The sequence below is a fragment of the Aspergillus neoniger genome, assembly GCF_003184625.1.
Source record: "Aspergillus neoniger CBS 115656 unplaced genomic scaffold BO87scaffold_52, whole genome shotgun sequence".
Taxonomy (NCBI): domain Eukaryota; kingdom Fungi; phylum Ascomycota; class Eurotiomycetes; order Eurotiales; family Aspergillaceae; genus Aspergillus; species Aspergillus neoniger.
In genome coordinates, this window is record NW_020291180.1 from 101821 (window position 1) to 122454 (window position 20634).

General features: G+C 51.9%; 7 protein-coding genes across 7 annotated transcripts; 3 read left to right on the forward strand and 4 right to left on the reverse strand.

The window, feature by feature from the left end:
• Positions 1–810: 810 nt before the first annotated feature.
• Positions 811–2465, reverse strand: BO87DRAFT_449112 (uncharacterized protein; the record flags this gene model as incomplete). Its single annotated transcript, XM_025628336.1, has 2 exons — positions 1329–2465; positions 811–1255 (listed from the first exon to the last, which is right to left on the reverse strand). The coding sequence occupies exons 1-2, from the start codon at positions 2375–2377 to the stop codon at positions 811–813; spliced, it is 1494 nt and encodes a 497-aa protein (XP_025474701.1). The 5' UTR covers positions 2378–2465.
• Positions 2466–5576: 3111 nt separating this feature from the next.
• BO87DRAFT_410691 (neutral amino acid permease) lies at positions 5577–7772 on the forward strand. Its single transcript, XM_025626361.1, has 7 exons — positions 5577–6049; positions 6113–6126; positions 6179–6251; positions 6309–6640; positions 6703–7061; positions 7117–7314; positions 7375–7772. The coding sequence occupies exons 1-7, from the start codon at positions 5883–5885 to the stop codon at positions 7603–7605; spliced, it is 1374 nt and encodes a 457-aa protein (XP_025474702.1). The 5' UTR covers positions 5577–5882; the 3' UTR covers positions 7606–7772.
• Positions 7773–8209: 437 nt separating this feature from the next.
• On the forward strand, positions 8210–9953 carry BO87DRAFT_449120 (beta-glucosidase; the record flags this gene model as incomplete). The annotated part of the gene is made up of 4 exons (XM_025628337.1): positions 8210–8398; positions 8474–9045; positions 9102–9694; positions 9730–9953. 4 exons carry the CDS (start codon positions 8210–8212, stop codon positions 9951–9953), a joined length of 1578 nt encoding a protein of 525 aa, XP_025474703.1.
• On the reverse strand, positions 9897–12710 carry BO87DRAFT_419819 (beta-glucosidase H; the record flags this gene model as incomplete). The annotated part of the gene is made up of 4 exons (XM_025626964.1): positions 9897–10539; positions 10598–11864; positions 11928–12534; positions 12593–12710. The coding sequence occupies 4 exons, from the start codon at positions 12708–12710 to the stop codon at positions 9991–9993; spliced, it is 2541 nt and encodes an 846-aa protein (XP_025474704.1). The 3' UTR covers positions 9897–9990.
• A 319-nt stretch (positions 12711–13029) lies between these two features.
• BO87DRAFT_369472 (sugar transporter) lies at positions 13030–15241 on the forward strand. Its single transcript, XM_025621980.1, has 3 exons — positions 13030–14669; positions 14723–15178; positions 15229–15241. Exons 1-2 carry the CDS (start codon positions 13456–13458, stop codon positions 15060–15062), a joined length of 1554 nt encoding a protein of 517 aa, XP_025474705.1. The 5' UTR covers positions 13030–13455; the 3' UTR covers positions 15063–15178; positions 15229–15241.
• Positions 14741–16754, reverse strand: BO87DRAFT_449134 (FAD-dependent oxidoreductase). Its single transcript, XM_025628338.1, has 3 exons — positions 16066–16754; positions 15229–15977; positions 14741–15178 (listed from the first exon to the last, which is right to left on the reverse strand). Exons 1-3 carry the CDS (start codon positions 16680–16682, stop codon positions 15084–15086), a joined length of 1461 nt encoding a protein of 486 aa, XP_025474706.1. The 5' UTR covers positions 16683–16754; the 3' UTR covers positions 14741–15083.
• A 120-nt stretch (positions 16755–16874) lies between these two features.
• Positions 16875–18924, reverse strand: BO87DRAFT_380760 (tannase). The gene has a single exon (XM_025624369.1). The coding sequence runs from the start codon at positions 18643–18645 to the stop codon at positions 16933–16935; it is 1713 nt and encodes a 570-aa protein (XP_025474707.1). The 5' UTR covers positions 18646–18924; the 3' UTR covers positions 16875–16932.
• Positions 18925–20634: the final 1710 nt, after the last annotated feature.

Genomic DNA, 20634 nt, shown 5'->3' on the forward strand with positions numbered 1-20634 from the left:
GTAAAGTCAGGTATTGTGTTTATGATTTAACCTGCTATTCTTTGTAAGTAGAACCGACAAAAGAGAAACATAACAAAGACAATAGATAATAATTCAGTAAGTCTTTGTAGTAGATTAGACCCCCTTATACATCATTGCAAACAACACCATGTTATCCCTCTGCAGTAATATCTGGAAGAAGTTGTCACGTGCAAGAATATCCATCAAAGATTAAATGAACATATATTCTTTCAGCCTATTACCATATCGTGAATTACTACCCCCTTTATCTCATCATCAGTATACGTTATAGCCCAATTCATCATGAATATATTTCCATTCAGACGAGGGATGACAAGTGGTAAAAGAGGAGACTAGCCCTTGATTAAGATCATGAAAGGACTAAATTTCTATAACAATAGATGAGACGGTAATAAAAACCAACCAACTAACAAAAGACTGCTATGACCGTAGACTAGCATCGGAACAAATCCGTGGCCACGCTGACTTGATCGGTTCGTTCCAGAATGTCAGAAAGTTACTCGGCTTGGCCGAGTCTAAAGTTTGCCCCCACGTTGAACCGAATTTTGGTTGAAGAGATTAAGTTCGCGGGGAAATGCCATTACGTTTCGTGCTGTGGGATGACTTTCGGATGGGACAGTTGCTGGATGATATATTATTGGTTATTGATGGTAGACGCTGTTCAGTCTACATGTAGAGTAGGGAATTAGGATAGTTGTCAAGTACTGCGATTCACATTCTGATACCGTAACCATAACATCCAAAGCACGAATCATCTAAATACTACAACTCATTCGTTCTATTCCCAATCTACACGGCATCTGTAGGCTTACTCTCTCCACGATTCGACTGCTCACCCCCAATCTCCGGCAATGCAAGGGTAGTAAACCTCTCCATATGATTTGCAACGTGGGGATACAGCGAGTCAGGACCACGATTCTTGTAGATGAGCTTCCGAGGGCACAGCGGGCATTGGCTGGGGACCTCTAGCCGGGTGGTCGGTGTCGAACTCTTACTCTTATTCCGATGAAACGAAGCAAGATGTTTGTCAAGATCTTTCTTGTTCGTGAACTCGCAGTTATTGCAGGACTTTCCCTGAGAAAGGCAGAGATCACACACCCAGTGCTCGACGGTCCCGAGATTCTCTTCGAGGTGGGCTGTCAGTTCAACCACGTTTGCGAATTCCTTAGGGTCTTCCTGCTTGCAGCATGACCAGAGACAGGTGAATGGTAGGAGATCGTTGTTAACATGTTCGCTATTAATTCGTATAGTTAGTTGAAGGATTTTTTCTCTCATTGTCGGACACTAGGAATTGGTTGGAAACTTACTACCAGGCTGTGCGCTCTGAGTCTGCCTCCAAGAGCATATCACCGCAGTATGGGCATTGGAATGTGCGCTCCTGGCCCTCGATGGGCTTTGGACAAGGAGCCTTAGACCAAGAGGCAAGCTTCAACTGCCTCATTTCATCGGTAGATGGCAGCTGGGGTTGGAATACATTTGCCGGCGGGTTCTCGGATAGAATATCCTCTCCGTTACCGTCTGTAGTGCCACTTGCAGCCCGTGCGGTGGCCCGCTTCTCCGCTGCTTTTCGCGACAGGCTCAGCCGGTGGTGTCGGCGGAGTATGACGTAGATTAAGCGGTGGACTTGCTGTCGATGATCCTTTTCAAGATAAGCCAGTGCGGGTTTACCGCTAGGTAAGCCTTCACTAGGTCCGGTTTTGTACTCGGGGAAGTCGATGGAGTATCCTTGATGGTACTCCCGGATAAGATGCTTCTTCAAGCTGCGCAGGCCCTCAACATCCACATCACGGTAATGCTTATGATCGGGGTCATCCAGCTTTTGATAGTCCACGTACGTGAACTTGGCTTTGGCTTCATAGTCCCGGGCCTCATTATAAAGATCTGCCATTCTTTCTGCGAGTAAACCGAGCTTCTCAAGACTCAGCTGGGCTTCCTTTAGTTTTTCGGTAAGTTTGGGCTCCCCCTCAGGCCTCACCGGCCGTTCAATCTTAGGGCCAAACTCATCCCATCCGGGTTCTGATGACACGACATCTTCTTTGTTCTCATGGGACTGGTCAGCACAGCCTGGAAACAGACACTCCTCAGGCTTAGTTGCTGTCCCAATACACTCATCCAGCCCCTCGATCAGCTGTTTCAAACGTCGAACGGCATGCGGTCGGACAAATTCGTCTGAATGCATCCCGCTGTCATCATAGGTCCCGTTGGAGGTGGCACAGATCCGGAGTTTTTGTCTCCAGTTCTTCTCAAAGTATGTCTTCATATGTTCTGCCCATTCCCTTAGTGTTGCATGTTGCAGACAGTCGTTGAGTTTGTGCAGAGCCGAAATGGTCATCGAGCTGACCGACGGGCTCTCCATTGTGATGTACAGGCTGTGTATAGTTGATGGAAAACCTTGATGGATAACAATGAATCAGACAGATGGGTAATGTCAGCCTGTACTTTGCTCTCTGTGTGTGGAGCAAGGCTGCGCGTCTTATACACGAATGAGTACATCTTCTTCGCAAAGAGAAAGCCAATACATGGACAAAATTGGTGAGGAACAACGGTAAACTGCGAAATGAACAAAGAGCATAACTACACTTATTTGTTGCATTACTGATTGCAAACATGACTGGATCGGCAATGTCTTCTTTGTTATTGTCGATCCAGCCAGTCGTGATTGGACTATCCTTATCCAGTCTTCCTTTTCAACGGGGGTTTCCCATCAACTTAAGATCGATTAAGCATGCATGAAACATTGTCTGGGGTCACATTTGAAATGAATAACATGGAATCCAATGCATGGCGACGACCCGTCTTCGGTTTGTCTGTTGACGGGAGCTTCAGTGGTGGCACAGATTGTAGTTTTATCGTATCCTCATGCCCATTGCTCAGTAGGGATATTTCGGATGTTGGTCCAAAGACATGGAAATTTCAGTTGTACAATAATGTCGGTGTGTTCGTAGCTCCTGACTGAAGTTTGTCTCGAAGAAATTGAACATTTTCATTATCGTCTTGGCATCAGCTCCAACTATCTACCTACCGGACCGATATATACAAATGCACGTGAAGAAGTTAAGCTAAAGCGTCCCCGCTTAAGAGCGAATGAGAATTACACCAAGGTCTCAGGCTCACGAAGACGGCTAGATCCATGGATGTTGCATCTGGATCATGGCTCATTCCACAAGCGAGATGATCGCCCAAACTTGTCTATTCGTATTTGTCTCTAACGTTGGGTTAGTCTGCGAATCCGTGGCGCTTTTGATCTGATTCCAATCTACTCTAGTCACAGCCTCAGGGCTGCACTGTGGTACAGCTGTAGGGTCTGCAAACGTGCCAGAAAGTCGATCTCTCGCTTCATGAACGGTAACTTGCAAGAGCAAAGCTAGCGACACGAGTTCAAAAAGTGGTGGGGCAAACAGTTGGATGTCAGCAACCCTACTTATAGAAAGATGGCTCGGTCGCTGCGGTCGCAACCAAGAGAAATCATCAGTCCAGCTCTTTGGCCCGGAAGTATTCAGTCCGCCGAGCATCCGTGCGTCCCTAGCCAATGAACAATCAAAACATCCTCATTCTCCTTCTGCTCATGATATCACAGGGCTTAAATTCCCTGCGATGTTCTTTGCAGATAGTAGACCCCAGTCACGTATGGTCAACCAATGTTCTTGTATATGTGGAGACATCCGGGGTACCGGTGCACTTGTTGGAACTCATGTAGGAAGTATCTCGTTTGGGTTTGAAGATTGAGAATAACTGATGTTATTCGGAGATCACGCATTTCTTGAGGGAGCGACAACAGGTAGCCATCAGGAGTGGCACCAGAGGAGCATCGGATCTGTCACGGGTAGCATGATCCATGGAAATGAGATAAGCGAACCATCAAGTAGACTATGCGGTGATCCGAGGCGACAGCTGAAGAATAACCAACCAACCAACTAGTAGTTGTAGCCTGAAGGAATGGATGGACACGACGGAGAAAGAACGGAGCGGAATCTCCCTCATCCGCCCGGAAACCGATCCACGTGATTCGACCAGCAACATAAGGCAGCGGAGATAACAGCCGGCGATAATTTGTCGCACAGTCAGTCTCGGCACATTCCGATGCGCGCAACTCAATTTTACTCGTATTCCCTTGCCTCTGCCTCGCCACCCGCCCATCTGAGATGCTTCATGGGGCTGGCTGTGCGTCACCTCTCCTAGCCCAAACAGATCATCCCAATTATACTACCAAAAACTGAAACCATTCTGACACCACTTTTTGTGTGCTTCATCTCAAGCGTGAACACTTCCACTAAGCCATGGGTCTCACGGTGATGTCCACACTCTAGTATCTAATATGCCACGTTCAATTGGCAGGCCTTAACTATTCATACTACCGCTAAAGTATGGATGCTAGGGATGTTCTTCCTTTCCAGAACCATTCCTCCGGCCGAGGACCAGTCTATCTAGCTGGATCCAGTAGAGAGAAGCGGGCACGATCCATCAGGCCCGAAACACCCACCGGGAGGCTCAACAGCAATAATATTTGAAGAGAAGACGGCTCGGACTCGGAGGGTGCTACTCCGGTGAAGAGAGAAGAAGGATATTCTATGCCGCCACTGTGACTTGTTGGTTGCGGTGGCGGGTACCTGCAGCACAGGCCGGTTCATTGTTCGCCCGCTCGCTTCTCAACAAGTGTTGCAGAAAGTGGCCACGCACACCACGGCACATTCCTAGCGAGATTGCCCCCCCAGCAATTTCATGATCAACAGGGCTATCAAGACATTAGAGGGATATTCGTATAAAAGTGCAATTAATCAATAATATTTGGTCTTTATCTACCGTGATAAAGCCATCGACAAAAATGCTTATCGACAGAAGCTGCGACAATATGGCGATCTTCTGCACGATAGCGGAATGCTTGCTGCACTTTAGCTTTAAGCTCCTGCACCGGTGAGGCGACCGGCTGCTGTCTAGGCCCCAACCTGCCTAGCGGATCCAGCTCCCGGATAGTGGGCGATGTGAGGGAGTGCAATTTATCGTCACTAGATACTCCTTGGTCTAGTCTGGATGGATTGCCGAGCAAGTGAGGAACGACAATTAGTCAAACCACATGGTTGATAGATAGATATCACCACCCATCGACCTATCTGCCGAGTATCTCCTCGTTACCCACGCGGTTCTTCTGCGGGGAAGCGACCATCGGACCTGGCAGGAGCTCTTGATGGCTGATGCCGTTCTGTCGGCAGACACGTCCGGACGGGGATGGGATGCACCGCGTCGCATCTGGCGCTACAAGTAGACTAAGCGGGATCCGAGGGGCGCTGGTAGCGACGGCGCTGTGCTTGGCGGAGCCCATCCATGGTTTCCCTGTGTCATCTTAACCTTCATGATTGGAGCGGACAGTCCGCCATCGGGGGGATGACCACTTATGTATGGTCATCAACCTCGGATGCGGTCCGATCAGCGAGTGTCCGGTGAGGAGAAGAACCGTTGCTTGTCTCAAAACGGTAGAAACATACGATGGGGCCCTTTTGGCTTGGGTTTCCCCACAAGCCCGGCCTCTGAATCAGTGTTGCCTTCCACTTCCACTCAGGTTCAGCTCTCCAGTCAATTTGTTGTCCCCAGAATTTCCGGCTTGTCAACTCGTGCCTGCCCGAAACTCAATCCTGTCTGTGCCTTTTAAATCACCATATATTATCCGCAGACTTTTTCCGAATCATCCTTTTAGTCTCCCCCATCCCCCCAGCTCCTCTTCCCTTGCCTCCACTCTTCTCCTCCTTCTCTCTCCTCCTCCTCTCCTCATCTTCCTGTCTTCACCTCATCTTCTTCCTTTCCCGCCTCCCGCTCCTCCCCTTACCTTCCGCCTTTCAACACGGCCTGCACCCTTACACCTCACCACCATGGAGGCCGTTCACGACAGTCCCCCTCCCTACACCACTGATGGCATTGACGAGAAGAAGGAGGATATCAGCCAGGTGGAGCAGAATCTCAAGCCGGGCCTGGAGGAGTCCGACGCTTTCGGTAATGAGGAGTTTGCGGAAATCAAGTACAAGACCTTGAAGTGGTGGTATGTATCCGCTCCCCGCCTCCCACTATTACTACGTAATTCCTGCTAACACATTCACAACAGGCAATGTGGACTGCGTATGCTCTCTTCCTAATCTCCTCTGCACCTCAAACTCTAATACATCCGCAGTCATGATTTGCGAGTCTGTCTCGCTGGGTGTGCTCTCGCTACCCGCCGCCGTTGCAACCCTGGGTTTCGTCCCGTAAGTCTAGCCGGATCAACGATGCAACCTCACAATCCGCTAACTCCCATCCTTCAGGGCCATCATCCTCATCGTTGGTCTCGGAATTCTCGCGACCTACACCGGTTACAACATTGGATTGTTCAGAGAACGCTACCCCCACATTCAGAACCTCGCCGATGCGGGAGAAATCCTGATGGGCCCTTTTGGCCGTGAACTCTTCGGCCTGGGCCAGTTCCTCTTTTGCATCTTCGTCATGGGCAGCCACCTCCTGACCTTCCGTGTCATGATGAACACCATCACCGACCATGGCACCTGCTCCATCGTCTTCAGTGTGATTGGCATGGTCATTTCCATGGTCCTCTCCATCCCCCGTACCATGAAGGGCATGACCTGGATTTCCTTTGCCTGTGAGTACACTTCTCAATTGCCTGCGTACGAATCATGATCTGACTGGCATCTTGCCGTTTAGCCTTCCTCAGTATCTTCAGTGCTGTCATGATCACCATGATCGGTGTGGGTGTTGAGAAGCACCCCGGTCGCATCATCGAGGCCACTGTCGACACCACCCTCTACACGGCCTTCACCGCGGTCTCCAACATTGTCTTCGCCTACTGTGCGCACGTCGCTTTCTTCGGTCTTATCGCCGAGATGGAGCAGCCCAAGGACTTCAAGAAGTCGCTGTTCATGCTGCAGACCTTTGAAATCAGTCTGTACGTGACTGCTGCCTGCGTCATCTACTACTACGTCGGCAAGGATGTGCAATCTCCCGCTCTCAGCTCCGCTGGTCCTCTTCTGAAGAAGATTGCCTATGGATTTGCCATTCCCACCGTAAGTAAACCAACTGATGAATTTGTTCGTTCCACGAACACTAACATCTCCGCAGATTGTCGGTGCCGGTGTCGTTAATGGTCACATTGGCTTGAAGTACATCTACTTCCGCACTTGCTCCAAGTCAGGTCTCATCCACAGCCGTAGCCGCCGCTCGGTCCTTGTCTGGATCGCCTTGGGCTTGGCCTGCTGGCTGGTTGCCTGGATTATCGCCGAGGCCATCCCTGTCTTCAGCGACCTCAACTCTCTGATTGTAAGTCACCTACTTCCCTGCACAGTTTCATCTCGTTCTATGGCTAATGTCATAATTCAGAGCGCTCTCTTCGCTAGTTGGTTCAGTTATGGTCTCAGTGGTATCTACTGGCTCCACCTTAACTACGGCCAGTGGTTTGCCAGCCCCCGCAAGATCGCCCTGACCGTGCTGAATGCCGGTATCGCCGTGTTCGGTTTGGTGCTGTGTGTCCTGGGTCTCTATGCCTCGGGGACTGCCATCCACAACGATGCCAACGGCAACAGTTTCACCTGTGCCAACACAGACAGCTGAATGTGCGTCTATATATGTAGACTTTACATCATTAATGGCGTTTATGAGCGAATTCTTTTGCCGCGTGTCTGGGACCGCGGCAGATGACGGCGTGACGGGTTTATTTGCATGACGGACTAGCTAATGATTTTTTCATGAGTACATAATATGTTACCATCTATCTTCCTATCTATTACTTCAAGATTGTCCTCTGTAGTGGAGTTATCCGGTCGCAATTTCTTGTACCCTAATCTACGGTGGGTTTGTATTTGCCTGTCTGAAGATTGAAGCTCCGGACAGCCTACAATCCAAGCCATAGGTTAAGCTTCCCTTGTATATGATCGAAAATTGAGTACTAGGTCTCAATGTCCTACACTAACAGCAGACGGTTGATTGAGTGCTGTTGAGTATGATGGGAGGCAAGCTGGAATTATGCGTGCTGATTAAGCACCATCTACATAACTAACTAAACAGCACAGACACTGACATTTTGTGTTGGTTGTCATGCCTCAGGCATGCAGGCAGCACCGTGCAATCTACCAACCGCTGGCAGCCGGCAATATCCAACCACCCAACCGTCCAGTACTTCTCTTTCGGCCGTCTGCTATTGGGAATAAATGCTGCCATGACTACGCGTGCAGAGTTAGCTACCCAGGCTTGTGACATCTGCCGGAAGCGCAAGGTCAAATGCAATGTGACTTCGGCATCGACTGATGCCCCTTCCAGATGTGGGCGCTGTGCTAGATTGGACCTGCCGTGCACCTTTCTATCTCCATCCCGGACGCGAGGCCCGAAGAAACGGTACGCTGCTCGAGTCTCCTTCTGCAGTGAGTGGTCATTGCTAACGTATACCCCAAGTTAACGTACAATATCTCCGGCACAAACGCAGCCAGATGGAGAGAATGGGGAGGCCCGGGTTTTGGGTGCCATCAATTATCCCACGGATGATCTGTGCGATCGACCCCTATTTACCTGCATCATGCAGGACTATTTGGATTACCTGTATCCCCTGATTCCAATAGTGCATCAGCCGTCTTTTCGACAGTCGTTGCAGGAGAACCATGACCGCGAGGATAGCGGATTCCTTGGCCTCGTCACCGCCATCGCTGCGGTGGTTATCGCCACTATGCCCAGCAGGTTTCACTCATATCGATGTGCAAACCCACCCCTGAGATTCACGTCACGTAGGGACATGGTCCGTCATTGCTATGACAAAATTTTGCGGCTGAGGGACTCGACCTACTTCGACCATATTAACTTTCAGAAGTTTGCCATCTCGTACTTGCTGTATGCTGCATTTCGGCAGTTGGGTGACCATAATTGGTCCCGTATGTTAGATGTGGAGGCAACACAACTCGCTCGCCTGTTAAACCTCCGTCGCATCTCTGAATATGATGGGCTTAATTGCATCGAGACTCAACTGCGGAAGAAGGGCTTTTGGTTGATTTTCTACGGATTCGTGTAAGTCGGCATGACCCGGAGAGTAGCTGTCTTGCAGTCTTGCTCATTTCATCCAGCCATAATCAACTGCAGAATGTGCTGGGAGAGCGATTGCCATACCTGGACCCCATCCTTCTTCTTTCCATTAATCCGGAAGATCTCATGCCACTCGAAGTTGATGACGAATTTATCTTCGAGAACGAGGTGCTTATGCCACCGTCCCAAAGTCCATGCCTGGTAACGGGCTTTATCCCCCATTACAAGGTGTTTTGGGCTGCTATCAGGAGCGCCTGTCCAGAATCACCGGCTGGCCCGTGTCCCTGTGTAAGAGCCCGGGATCCAGCCGTGCAGATTTCTTACATCCAGGATCGTCTTCACAATTTACGGTTCTTACTGGATGATATCCCACCTCTTCTCCGTCCATGGCAGCCATCGGATACCGAGGCTATCGCTAACGGTGGAAGCACTGGTGTGACGGAGATGACGCAGTCACATTTTGCTTCTATGCGTGTGAACCTACATGTCACACACCTGTGGCTACAAATCTTGCTTGTTGATCAGCTGGAGGCGGCGCAGGCGCACAAATCAGAGCTATCATTAACATCTACCGACCATGCACAACCAATGCTTGATGCAAAAGCGTTGTGGCTCCAGAGGGAGGATCTTTGTCGTCAATTGTTCTGCATCCTATTCAACCTGCCCCAGATCACCTGGAAGCGAACGGTCTACATTTGGCGCACAAAGTGCGTGATATCGCGGCGGGCCTGCTGGTATGCCCATTCCATCCTGCTGGCCCGGAAGCGGAGCGAGCAACCGAGTACCTACGACAGTCAACCGACATCCTGTCCCGCATAGACAGTAGCGAAAGCATGGTCACAATGCATCTTCAAACTTGGATAGATACAGATCGAATAAAAGGAAGTTCATAATAATGGCAGCGTGCTATTTCTTGCTATCCAGCCCCGCTCAGAGTCCCGACCAGAAATTGGTCTCACTCGTTTCAATGGAGTCCTCCAAGAACGTCCCACGGCTACTGGTGCCAAGCATAATTTGATATGTGCCACTGTGGCTGCACCAGCTACTGCTCTTCTCATCCCAGAAGCTTGTCGCGCGGATAAGGTCCAGCGGGATCTGTACTACCTCTTCCGCACCTGCCTCTAACCGGACTTTTCGGAAACCCTTTAGCTCCTTCAGTGGCCGCTTAATTGGCGGCGATACCGGGGAGACATATAGCTGTATCACCTCCGCTCCAGCCCTGGATCCGGTGTTACGCACTGTGCATGTGGCTTGCAGTGAACATGCCTCCCTTTCGAGGGACAGCCCCGATAGTTCGAATGTTGTGTACGAGAGACCATGGCCGAAAGGGAACAGCGGATCGACCTCAGCCTCGTCATAGAACCGGTAACCGACATATACGTCCTCACCATATAGGACTCTACCACCCTCTGATCGATAATTGAAATAGGTGGGATTGTGTTTGACGTGGCGGGGGAAGGTGAGTGGAAGTTTGCCAGACTAGTTAGGACATCCGAATGAGTCAGCAGTGCCAGGCCAGCTGGAATGAAGGACTTACCGGGTTCACGTCGCCGAAGATGACATCCGCAAGGCCATTTCCAGTTTCGTTACCGCCATACCAGGCGTGAAGCACTGCCTTTGCCTTCTGAATCCAGGGCATCTCCACGGGAGTTCCGCTTTGAAGGACGACAACAGTGTCCGGATTCACCTCAAGTACACGAGAGATCAACTCATCTGTATGTGGCGGCAGGCTCATGCTCGTACGATCCTCGCCCTCTGATTCCCATTCCGCACTCAGACCAGCCACGAGTATGACCTGATCAACCGATGCAGCCAGCTGCACTGCCTCTTCGATGCCTTTAGAAGGCGAGAGCTGCTTACAGGCGCCGAATCGGAAGCCACCGTGGCCAAAGTCGACTACCCCGGGAACCTTGAACGTGCTGGTTTTAGCACATCCCCACTGCACATGGATCTTGTTCTGCCGACCGGCCGTGAGCTCCAATGTGCCTCTTTCTTCCATAGTGCCGCTCCCGAGGAAGCTGGACCCCGGCCTTTGTACATCAGCGTTATTGACTAATAGGTTTCCATCCACATATAGCTTGCCCGTCCCTTGCACACAAAGACCAAAATCGTATAGGCCGGATTCCTCTGGGACAAAGTATCCCTCTGCGTCTGCAAACCACACGGGTTGCAGCTCTGGGTGGTTGTAATCAAGGAAGAAGACCATCGGGTCCGTCTCGTGTCGTTCCTCGAGTGGTACTCTGTTCTCTACGGTGGGAGAGTCATTGAAGATTCTCAAGGTAAATCCAGTAAGGCCATCCTTAGTCCGCAGGCGCTCCCCAAGCAAGGGCTGTTTTTGGTGTCCATATATCCCCTGAGCGAACTCCACGCCGCCGGAAGCCGAGTTTGAAATTCCCTCAAAGGGAGTTACAGCTTGGTAAGGATTGAGCGCTGCACTTCCCCCTCCACAGTAGGTAGCAATCTTGGAATTAGGGCCGATGATGGCTATTTTCTTGGTCTTGTCCAGGGGCAGAATGCTGTCATCGTTCTTGAGGAGGACGACTGCCTCTGAGGCGATCTTCCTGAGTAGCCGTCTATCCTCAGCACGGTTCAGCTGCAACTCCGGGGCACGCTCAGGAATACCCGATCGGCTGGCTTGCTGGACCAGACGCAGCACAGCGCGAACACGGGTATTTACCGTCGCCATGCGAATCTTGTTTGCGGTGATGGCATGTGACAGAGCACTGCCGCGCCATCTTGTCGGCCCTGGCATTTCGAGATCGAGTCCAGCGTTGATGGCCTCGGATGTACTATATGTTCCAAACCTGCCAGTGAATCAGCAACGAAAAGGGTTAAAACAAGCGTGATCACGATTCAGGAAACCTTACCAGTCGCTCATGAACAGACCCTCCCAACCCCATTCTTCACGTAAGATGTCTTGAAGAAGTGTTGGACTCTCCGATGCATGAAGCCCGTTCACTTTGTTGTATGCCGTCATGATGGCTTCGGGCTTTCCCAGGGAAATCGCGATCATGAATGGGAGAAGGTAGATCTCCCTCAGCGCCCGGTCGGTGAGAATGGAATTGACAGCCATGCGCTCATGTTCCTGGTCATTGCATACGAAGTGTTTAAGCGTTGCAACGATGTTCTCCTCCTTCAAGCCTTTGCAATAATGACCTGCTATAATTCCTGACAACAACGGGTCCTCAGAAAACGACTCGAACCCCCGCCCTCCCAGAGGACCTCGCTGGATGTTTATTGTCGGGCCAAGGACAACATGGGCGCCTTTGGCCTTGGCCTCTGCCGCTAGCAGATGGCCAACCTGCACAGCGAGATCTTTATTAAATGTCGCTCCAATGGCCGTACCGCAGGGCAGACAAGCTGCTGGCACGCTACCAAAGAAGCGGGTGCCACGGACGCCATTCGGGCCGTCAGACAGGCGAATTGACGGGATCCCGAGCCGGGATATTGGAACGGTGTGCCAGAAATCGTCACCTAGCCAGAAGCAGTCAGTTTTTGATCATATTCAGGAAGCTGTGCGTCGCGGGCATACCTGTTAGCAGAGCAACTTTTTCATCTAGGGTCAGTTGCTTGATGAGCTCTTCAATATCGGCGTTTGCGATTTGAACAAAGGACTTGTCCGTCTCGGCGGCGGCATGTACGCAAGACATGATATGTACAGTCTGCTACAGCGTGTGGTTTGGGATGGTTTGTCGGGAGCTGAGACAGATGCTCACAGATTTCCACCTCCATCTTGTCGAGCCCTGGGCGCACCAACTAATTATGTTCTCGCAAACGTGCGGATGGACATCGCAGTGCGTCTTCGGAGGAGTACACGGGAGCTCGCACAGTGCCGACCGATACCAGCATGGATGGGGTGATCTCTGGGTCGACGGGCCAGCTCCACCAGCTCCGCGAGTTCTGATTGATTCTTAAAGCCATCCAGTCCCATTTGACTGGCTTCAGAGCTCCTCTAATTCTCCGTTTCTCCTTTTCTCCGTTTCTCCGTCTGTTCTTCCCCGACTCCTTGCCGTTGCCCTACCCCAACTTCCCCCAGTTCTCCACACTGTCCTCGTTGCCGTTTCCCAGATAACCGTGCGTCTGTGGGTTAAGCACCATGATGAGCCGTCCAGCGTCTTTCGCGTCATGGGTCTGGGTATAGCCGCCTCGCTGCTATTGGCGGTTTAACATGGCTTGGTTCCGGATTATGTGCAGGGTATAAGTTCGCTAATAGCATCAGCGGCTTCGTTCAGCAGCCGTCGTGTTCCAGAAAGGCCACACGAGACGTAGCTAGCGGGGTGCGAAGGAATAAACCGCCGACATATCGGCGCCTCTCAGGCCATCCTTGAAATAGCCTGCGCTTCCTCGGTTTGCCTATGCCGAGCTTGTTGTCTTCGTCAAACGTCGGAACTCACAATGGGCATCAGCAAAGCAGACACATCGAGCAAGCATGCAGGAGAAGATCACCTCGCAGCGGCCCTCCCTTCAGGTCCTGCATGGTATAAGCAGCCTCATTTGCTGCGACTCAACCTCATCATTATTTCATTGGTTATGTTCTCATCCGCCAACGGCTTTGACGGATCTCTCATGAACGGTCTTGAAGCCTTGGACCAGTGGAAAACCTTTATGAACAATCCTACCGGAGCAAAACTGGGGCGGCTGAATGCCATCTACTGGCTTGGCTGCGGCATTGGCTACCCAAGTGCATCCTGGATTGCCAATCGATATGGGCGCAAGCCAGGCGTCTACCTCGGATACCTTTTCTTGACGCTAGGCTGTGCCCTCCAGACTGCTGCCCCCAATGCAACTGCGTTTATGCTTGCTCGTCTCTTTCTTGGGGGCGCGTCTGCCCTGTTCGGCAATGCCGTTCCTTTGCTGATCAACGAGGTTGCTTACCCGACTCACCGCAGCATTTTCAACTCGCTGTTCATGTCTGGGTGGTATGTCGGTGGGACGGTCGCTGCTTGGGTCGTCTTTGCCTCTCGTACCTACAGCTCCTCTTGGGCTTGGCGACTCCCTTCTGTTCTTCAGGCCCTAGTGCCTGTTGTTGGATTACCGGGGTTCCTTCTGGCCCCGGAAAGCCCTCGCTGGCTGATCTCGGTAGGCCGCAACGAGGAGGCTCGGGCAATCCTTACGCGCTATCACGCGGCTGGCGATGAGAGCTCTCCCCTTGTGGCATATGAATTCTCCGAGATCACTTCGACCATCCAAGCGGAGCAAGAAGCCCACAGCAGTGGCAGCTACATGGAGATGGTGAAGACACCGGGTAACCGATGGCGCCTGATGATCTCTATTACTTTGGGACTATTCGCGCAGTGGACCGGCAACGGAGTGATCTCGTATTACCTGTCGCTCATCTTGGACTCGATCGGAATTACCACTGTTCGTGACCAGACACTCATCTCGGCCTGTCTGCAGATGTGGGATCTCATCTTTGCTATTTTAGGAGCGTTCCTGATCGATAACTTTGGTCGCCGTCCACTGTTCCTTTCCTCGGCGGGCATCATGTTCGTCAGCTACGTCCTGGTGACAGCGCTCTCAGGATCTTTCCAGTCCACTAACAACTCGGCCACCGGGGCTGCTGTGATCCCGTTCCTTTTTATCTACTTTTCAGGATACTGCATTGCTTTGTTAGTACCACCAGCAGCAGCAGTAACTTCGTGTTTATGCTAATGTGGTCTAGGACACCATTCTTAACTTCGTACCCCTGCGAAATCTGGCCGTACCGACTACGATCCCGCGGTCTGACCGTGACCTGGGTGGCGACGATTAGCGGCATGTTCTTCAATACATTTGTGAATCCGATTGCTCTGGACGCGATTGGGTGGCGGTATTACATTGTGTTTATTGTGGTGCTGGTGCTGTTTGCAGTGACTGCATTCTTCTTCTACCCGGAGACGAAGGGGTACTCGTTGGAGCAGGTGGCGGTAATCTTCGATGGGCCGGTAGAGAGGGAAGAGGATGAAGAGAAGCGGTTCGAAGAGAAGGTGAATAGTGCTCATGAGGAGAGAGTTGCGGCTTGATACTATATACGACGAATGACACTACAATCCTCGATCCAACACCCGCTCCACCTCCGCGGGCAAATCATAATCAAATACCTCCTGCTGCTGCCTTGCAACCAACCCAGGAAAGAACCCTACCCACATTAGCACGATCCTCTCTCAACAACCCAAGGAATAGACATACCCATAACCCACATAACCCAATACATCACCCACTCCCCCCACCCGCCCATGTCCCTCTTACTATTCTGCATTCCCCTCGCCGTATCCAAAATCCCCTTTACCCTCGGCATCCTCATCTCCACATACCTCTTACACGCCACCTGAATCGCCCTCTTCTCCCCCTCAACCCCGATCCCACCACCACCACCACCCCCCCTCATCTGCTCCTCCATATACAAAACCCCAACCTCATGCCCCACCAACCTCGCCAACGCCTCCACATCCTCCAACGCCTGACTCGCCCCCTGGCCCGACGTCGACGGCAACGCATGCGCCGCATCCCCCACCAACACCACGCCCTCCCTCTCCCATGTCGGAAGCTCGGGAGTGGTGAAGGTAGGCCACATGGTCTGCACCTCGACGGAGTTGATGATGTGAAGTACGAGGGGGTCGGTCCAGGTGGAGAATCTCGATTTTAATTGGGATTTCACGTCATCCACATCTACATCCCTCCCATCGGGAGGGGTAGGTGTAGATGTAGGTGTTGAGTAGGTAGTCCACCAGACTAGTGTATCCCCCGGCTCAGAAACATGATATGCTGAAGAGCGCGTCGGGGAGGTGGGTGAGCTGGTGGCGTAGAAGTAGCCGAAGAAGCCTGTGCCGCTGAAGTGGAGGTTTAGGGAGCCAGATTCTATACCACCGATAGTGGTGGTGGTGATGGTTTGGGGGATGGTGGAAGTGGGCAGGAAGCCGCCGATGCCGATGAGGCCTCTATATTTATATATATTATTAGTATTTTACTTCACTTCATTCATGAGATAGATATATAGGCTAGGATAGGATAGGATAGGGTAGATACTCATATCTCGGCCCATCCCCCTCACCATCAAGTATACCCCCCCTCACCACACTCCTCAACCCATCCGCCCCAATCACTAAATCCGCATACACAGGCTCACTCCCATCCACGAACGTGACCGTATTCCGCTGTGTAGGATGGGTAATCACCCCCGCTACACGCTTATTGTACACGATCACGTTCTCCGGGATGCGCCTGCGCAGGGAGAGCCAGAAGTTGTGCCGGCTTGTGCCGAGGAGGTGGAGTGCTTTGCTTCTGTCCCCACTACTTTCACTACTTCCGCTGGATGAGGATGATGATGGCAGTTGGATTAGTGTCGTCCCGTGCTTATCTTTCAGGTTGGTGTGGTCGAGCATGTAGCCGCTGGTGACGGCGTCGCGGAGGATGTTCTCGTCGAGGCGTTCGAGGACGCGCAGGCCGTTGGGGGCGATGCCGAGGCCGCCGCCTATGGTTATTTTGTTTGTGGGGTTGGGGGAGCTGGTGCTGGGGTATGCTTCGTAGATGGTGTATTCGTGGTCTTGGGGAGGTGATGAGGGGGGTGGTGGGGGGAGGTGTTTTCGGAGGGTGAGGTATGCGGCGCAGCCGGAGATGCCGGCGCCGATGATGATGATTTTCATGGTGGTTGGTTGTTTTTGAGGTTTGAGGTGTAGGTAGGTAAGGTGTTGGTTGAGGTGGGGATAAGCTTGAGAAGGGGGATCATTATGATGTTGTTGCCTACGGGATGAGCCGATGGTCGGAAGTTTAATCCTTATTACCTGGTTGGGGTCTACTTTGGTTCTGGGTATAGAGTTTGATGATTCCAGTTGTGGCTGGTATTATGTTCACACTAATGTACAATGTACAGAATGGACCTTTACTTAAAAGGCACTAGTAGATCGGAATGTCATACGCGTCCAGATCATACAACCATGTGTCAATCGACTTCTGGTCGTACACGCACTCCATCTCCGTGCCGTTGTTCTTCCACAGAGGACGCAGAGGCCACGAGCAGATCTTCTGCTTCTCTCCCTCGAGATCGCCGCTCAGCACCGTACCGTTCAGAGTCACAGGCTCGATGCCCTTCTCAACCCAGTTCATCAGGTCGCCGAGGGAGTTCTGGGGGTAAGGTCCGTTGGGCTGCAGAGAGTTGGTGTTGCAGTGGGAAGCACCGGGAACCAGGTAGAGACGGTAGAACTCGTTCAGGGCTTCAACCGAGGCGTTGTAGGTCTTGTTGGGGAACATGGTGTCGCGGACGGACTCGAAGTAGCGCACCGAAGACGCGGGAGGGATGCTGTTGTCCGATTCACCGTGGTAGTGGATGACCTTGCCGCCTGCAGCCTGGAAGCGGGACAGGTCGGGCCAGGTGGTCTGCAGGACATCCTCGTAGCGCTGGAGACCCTCGAGCATCCAGTCACGCAGGGTGTCGTAGGTGACGTTGTCCAGAGTCGAGAGGTTGTCAAGGTCCAGCAGCTGCAGTCCGTGAGTCACCCACTCACCACCGAGCTCGGAGATGTCGATACCGTAGGTGCCGGTCGTCGAGTCGTAGGTGGTCTCTGCATCGGTGAACTCCGAACCAATGCGGTACCAGAAGTAGGCCTGACGACCCTGAGAGTCCTTCAATCCGTCCAGGATGGTCTGAGCGACGCGCACACCCTCCGCCGTGATGGTGCCGTTCTGGGCCGGGGTGGTCACACCCATGCTGGTGGTGGCGTTGCAGGCGTAAGGCTTACCGATGGTGGACTTGAGGTCGAAGTTGAGCTGGCACAGATCTGTGCGGCCGATGACGCCGTCCTTGCGGCCATCGAGTTCATCGCAGGCGTCAATGATCAGGGTCACCATCTCGGAGAACTCGCAGTTCTCAGGGTAGTAGTCGAGGGTCTGCTCCACGACCTGAGGCACCAGGTGGTTCACCTGCTGCTGGCCATAACGGATGGCAGGAGCACCAATGACGGCACCATCCCACTCCTCGGGGAAGCGCTGCACCTGACTCCAGCCTTCACGACCACCCTCGGAGCAACCCTGGTAGTAGGCATAGAGCTTGTCCGACATGCTGTAGAAGTTCTTGGTGAACGCTTTGCCGATGGAGGACATCTCATGGTGGGCCTGGTAGCCGAACATGTACAGGGCATCGTAGTTGGCGGTACCATTCACCAAGGGGTACACAGAGGAGAACTCGGTGTCGAAGCTGCCAAAGCCACCGTCGGTCCGGCCGGCGACGGCACCGTAGGGAAGACCAGCAGGCACGTTGGAGGCAACGTTGATGGCAAAGCCAAAACCACCGGTGGAAACCCAGCGGTTCTGGAAGTCATCAGGAGTGGGCATCCAGAATTGCAGCAGGACGCTGTCGTCCTTGCCGGCATGAGAATAAGTCATGGTGATATTGCAGTAATCATAGGTTCCGGCCGGGTAGTAGTCGGATCCAGAGGTGGATTCATTGTAGACGGGAACCGCAGTGACACTGGAAGGGTTGGTGACCACACCCTGCACCAGGCCGGATGCGGGCACGGCGGCCTTTGCGTGAGCAACGGTACAGACCTGCTCGAGAGTCGCGGCGCGCGCGAGGGCCGCCGCGGAGACGGTCCAAAGGAGGAACTTGGACATAATGAACGACTGACCAAAGGTAAAGGGGAGACTGAAGGAGGGACTGGTTGAGTAGAAAATTGACTGCAGCAGGGATCCGTAGTCACTATATACGTCTGAGAGAATATTGGAATGGTTCTGCAACCATTGCAAGCAACGTAATCTACCCCACCCACGAAGCATTGGAAACAACCATCTTGATTGAGGATGCGGTCGTCCGCCGGTTCGGATGTAACCGAGAGAACTGATCCGGCCGATGAACCTGAAAGTGGCAAGGTTTGGGTGCTGCGTGGCGAGAAGGAAATAAAGAATGGATCAAGGATGACGAGGCCCTGCAGGTACAGGTTCTGCAACTGATGATAACGAGATCGGGTCTCAGCAGTTGGCATGACTGGGGGATTAAGCTTAAAGCTGGTCCACCAGAAGAAGAGCGTTGAAACGGGCTAACGCGGCTGGCGGCGATCATCTTCTGCAAAGGTGAAAGTCTCCGCTGCACCCTCCCGCTTATCAGGAAGATTCTCGGCAGTGGCTGCTCGGTTCCTTCCAGAACTGCATGTTTTGAGAACATGCCCTACATTCTAATCTCCCGAATCAGGTCGGGTGAGGTTTCCCAACAAAGACAGTCGGCCAATCCAGTGATCAATGGGCTGATCGGAGACCTTGAAGCTCCTGATCAATTACTCAAGCAGTATCCATCGATGTTTGGATTATACGAGCTAAGGGTTGTGGGCAGGTCAAGAACCGCAGTCGTACGAGAATGAAGGTTGCAAGAGCGCAAAGTAGACAACTAGGTATGGTCCGGGTTATCGGATATGGACTGGGTACATAGGATGAGCCCACCCTGCTGTCTTGTTGCATGCCATGGCTCCCAGAAGATATCCCAGACAGTGTACCTATTCCTACTCAGACTGAATGTATTCAATGGCAACGGGCATGACGACCAGGCCAGCTACAGGAGGCCTAGTAGCAGCCAGACCATGGTCTGTTGTGGGGCAACACGTTGCAATTGTATTGTGAACCAGACAATGCTGCTTCGAAAGCAGTCAATCCATCGTGTCCGTTGGCTGCAGAAGATCTCTCAGCACAATCCCTACTATTGGATCAGATAACGCTGCTGCTGCTGCTGCTGCTGCATACTGGTCACAACGGCTTTTCTTCTCAGATGCGGCATCACAGGATAAGGCGAGAATACCCTGAATTCTGGGGAACTTGTCCACTAGTAGGATATGTTTTCAATTCTCGTCAGATAGCTGACGAGCGAAGGCAAAAGCGGCATCCCTTGTTCTGATCTGAAATCTACAGTCTGCATCCTTTAGGATGTTTGCAAGCAGGGTTCCTATAGCGTACAACATAGTAGGGATATGGTGGGATGATGCGTCCAGGCCCACAGGGGTATTCTGGAATAGTCTAGTCTAATGAAAAGTATGTTTGTGGGGGGACAAAGATGCAAGGCAGAGAATGACTGGAGGAGACGCTGTCAGCACGTGACTCGCACGGACAGTCCTATAGCCTGAGCCAGACATTCGATGGGAGAACCGTGGATGGAACAGCCATGGATGGATGGTACCTTGCCAGAGTTTTCACTACCACAGTTCCATTCAAGTAGATGCGATGCAGGGAAAAGGATCACCCAGCGGGCCCCGAAGTTGCCCGATGCAACGAGTGTTGCAATTCAGACAACATTTTAAAGGAGATGTTGCATTGAAGATGGAGAAAATGGATGTCTGTCACACCGCCTCCCAACTAGGAAGGACCATTTCTGCAACCTGCAACCTGACTATTCCCGATCGGGACACTGGTTGAACCTGTAGAAAATCGAAGGTTCATACCATGATGATGGCCAATTATTCCTTCGAGGATATTGATAGAAAGTTCGTGGACTAGATATTAGCAGTTGATTATTGATGTATCGTTTTAATTTGCAGATGTGTGCCACGAGTAACGAATTTCAATTCGGGATGGCAGGATGCTGTTTAAATCACAAGTAAATAAACATACATATATTGACAT

Excerpts from the sequence above, each read along its gene's own strand:
- BO87DRAFT_449134 (XM_025628338.1), bottom strand. The coding sequence starts at position 16,682 with ATGAAAATCATCATCATCGGCGCCGGCATCTCCGGCTGCGCCGCATAC. Across the intron at positions 15,978-16,065 it reads GGGGATGGGCCGAGATATGA|AGGCCTCATCGGCATCGGCG; the intron begins GTATCTACCCTA and ends ATATAAATATAG. Across the intron at positions 15,179-15,228 it reads TTGGGTTATGTGGGTTATGG|GGTTCTTTCCTGGGTTGGTT; the intron begins GTATGTCTATTC and ends TAATGTGGGTAG.
- BO87DRAFT_410691 (XM_025626361.1), top strand. The coding sequence starts at position 5,883 with ATGGAGGCCGTTCACGACAGTCCCCCTCCCTACACCACTGATGGCATT. Across the intron at positions 6,252-6,308 it reads GCAACCCTGGGTTTCGTCCC|GGCCATCATCCTCATCGTTG; the intron begins GTAAGTCTAGCC and ends CCCATCCTTCAG. Across the intron at positions 6,641-6,702 it reads GACCTGGATTTCCTTTGCCT|CCTTCCTCAGTATCTTCAGT; the intron begins GTGAGTACACTT and ends CTTGCCGTTTAG.
- BO87DRAFT_380760 (XM_025624369.1), bottom strand. The coding sequence starts at position 18,645 with ATGTCCAAGTTCCTCCTTTGGACCGTCTCCGCGGCGGCCCTCGCGCGC.
- BO87DRAFT_369472 (XM_025621980.1), top strand. The coding sequence starts at position 13,456 with ATGGGCATCAGCAAAGCAGACACATCGAGCAAGCATGCAGGAGAAGAT. Across the intron at positions 14,670-14,722 it reads TCAGGATACTGCATTGCTTT|GACACCATTCTTAACTTCGT; the intron begins GTTAGTACCACC and ends AATGTGGTCTAG.